We start from the raw sequence: 2500 nt of genomic DNA on the forward strand, positions 1-2500 counted from the left end.
TTCTGGGTAGGTACTTTAAGTAGGGTTATTAAAATGTATCATAATTATAATCGCCCCCTTCTGAAACTAATACCGCTGAGACGTGGGCTCAACTGTAATAACAGCTTTTCCTTTCAATGTATTTGTCATGTATAGCTAAGGATGAGGACGGAATCGGATCTGGCCAATGTTTTGAACCTTGAGTACCGCGTTTTGTGAAAATCTCAAACAAAACAAATTGATATGGGGTGTCCTCTCTTTGGGTACAGTGCCCCTTCGAGGAATCCGTCTACCCATGTGTCTACCCTTGCGCGTTTAGATAATCCATGCGACTTGTCAGTTTCCTCACACAGGGGTGCGGAAGGGAGCTGTAATGGCTGTAGGGCAGTTCTGTAGAGGATTCCATCATCTCTTGCAAGAAGCTGGAGCAGAGGACAAAACACCGTGTAAGTAAAACGATTAGCATTCTAAGCAACCATTGAAGTGCAACAATCCTCTCGTTTTTTCTCCGCATATTCTGCGCTCTTTTGCATCTCGATATCTTCGTCTCCTGGATAGGCGACATAACACTAGCCCTTTCAACTAAAGACACTAATGTCGAAACACGAAAGCGATTTCTTTAATAATCCTCTCTGCAGATAAAGCCCAAGTGTTATTGTCATGAATGAAAAGGACTCGAGACGTGAATTATTAATGATTTTTTATTAACGAGTTTCTCAGTAATTTACTGTTTTATTTGTTGATAGTACAACGCATGCTCAATACAGCCATTCCAACCTTTATCACTGTTATAACAAAGGACAAGGACAGATCAGTTTCTATGGCAACGCTCCAATCCCTTAATGAAGTTTTAAAATCAGTCAAGTCTTTGATTGTCGATGAACATGGCCACCCCGATGGAATTGCAAACGCCGCTAGGAGTGTGCTAATGCAAAAGGTTTGTTCGATCATTTTATTGTATTTGATATCTGTAAGTGGAAAAGTGAAGGTTCGAGGCGCGAGTGGTATGCTTCCCTAAAAGATCTAAACTAACGATGCGAAAGCTCTTGATTCTAAAGGGATACAACCTGGATACCAATTACTCGTGAGCGTGGAGTGGAGAGAAAGTAAATACATTCTTTGCGAAAATAAAGGCGTTCCTTGCCTTCTTTAGTTATTTTGGCTTACGTGCAGGTAAAATTTTCCTTTCTGTTCAGACTGCTTGCCAGCAAGGTGATGATGATGATGTGGATGATTCTGATCAGCAAGCTGAGTATGATGCGATGTTGATTGAATATGCTGGTGATGTGCTTCCATCTCTGGCTTCAGCTGTCGGCGGGGCCGTGTTTGCGCCTTATTTTGCTGGATTTTTACCTCTGTTACTCAAGAAAACTGTAAGTGAATAGTTGAGACCAACCTGCTTTAATCCCTTTTTTTTTTTCAAAAACGTTCGTTTACGGATTGAACTATTTACATCTGTAGTGGCGTTTTTTGGTCACTGTCGTGCTGTTTAAGAGCTAAATCTCCCTACAAGCCCGTTCCCAGGTTGTACACTCCGCGGCCTTTTCAACCAGGTGCAAAATAAGCGCTTGGAAAGTTCGGGCATGCGCAGAAAACAAAATTTCGAATTTTGGGTTTAAAAGTAGCACAACACTTTCGACTTTCACTTTTCGCTTTCTCTCCTTCCCTCTCTTTTCGCTTTCTTTGCCTCATTTTTTTTTGAACTTGCTGGGCATTTGGTAGGCTTTATTTTGGTGGGAAGAGTTTCTGAGAAACCTTTCATCATCTTAGAATTAGGTGCTCAGAAAGGTAGGTGGGTAATGGAGCAAGCTTTTCATGGAGATTTTCAGGTCAGTGTTACATGTTTTTTTTGGCCGTTTCTCCAGTTTCCTTGACTCAATTGTGCTCATTCTGGTATAGTTTGAAAGATCTCTTCTCCCTGCACAAGTTAGTGAACAAAGCTGTTCCTGACCGTTGAAAGTGATGACGTCAGAAGGGGTAGATGGGACCGTGGATAAAGGTGGACGTATTTGGCCAGATAGTAATCAAAGGGTTAAGCTTCAGTTTGATAAAGAACACCTTACATTGCTTTGTATTTTAAAGCTTTTTACAAATATTATTCATGAATTATCTTTGAAAAATGCGTGGTTACCCCCAATTTTCTTTTTGGATTTCAATAACACTTGTTAAGATCTACATTTCCTGCATAATCACACACCGGGGCAAAAATATCTTTAATTAGTAGGCACCGTCCTTAACCGAGTATAGCCAGTGCTTAACAAGAGTGTGTTGGAAGTCACGTTCATTTTGGGTAATTCTACACGTAAAATTTGTTGATCGCGTGTCGAGAAGGCAACAGGAGAGATGAAGAGCATTTGTCTGCTTGAAGCAACTCTTTTAGGACGTTCTCGAGGTAAAATAATTGTTCTTAAACGCCGTATAAGAAAGAACTTTTTTAAATATTCGGCCCAAAATCTCTAGGTTTTCATGGTATTTATCGGTGGTTAGCGCTAAGCCTGGTTTGACTGCTTGTTGGCGCAAT

At 40.8% G+C, this 2500-nt stretch overlaps 1 protein-coding gene across 2 annotated transcripts in view; it reads left to right on the forward strand.

Moving 5' to 3' along the window:
- LOC138018950 (importin-4-like) overlaps positions 1 to 2500 on the forward strand; it is a 39796-nt gene that overhangs the window by 34841 nt on the left and 2455 nt on the right. For both annotated transcript variants that reach the window (XM_068865628.1, XM_068865629.1), the window contains exons 28-30: positions 320 to 425; positions 726 to 916; positions 1176 to 1352. In XM_068865628.1, coding sequence (XP_068721729.1) covers positions 320 to 425; positions 726 to 916; positions 1176 to 1352 — 474 coding nt within the window. The remainder of the gene's footprint in view (positions 1 to 319; positions 426 to 725; positions 917 to 1175; positions 1353 to 2500) is intronic.

Source organism: Montipora capricornis, chromosome 10 (assembly GCF_036669925.1).
Source record: "Montipora capricornis isolate CH-2021 chromosome 10, ASM3666992v2, whole genome shotgun sequence".
NCBI classification, from domain to species: Eukaryota; Metazoa; Cnidaria; class Anthozoa; order Scleractinia; family Acroporidae; genus Montipora; species Montipora capricornis.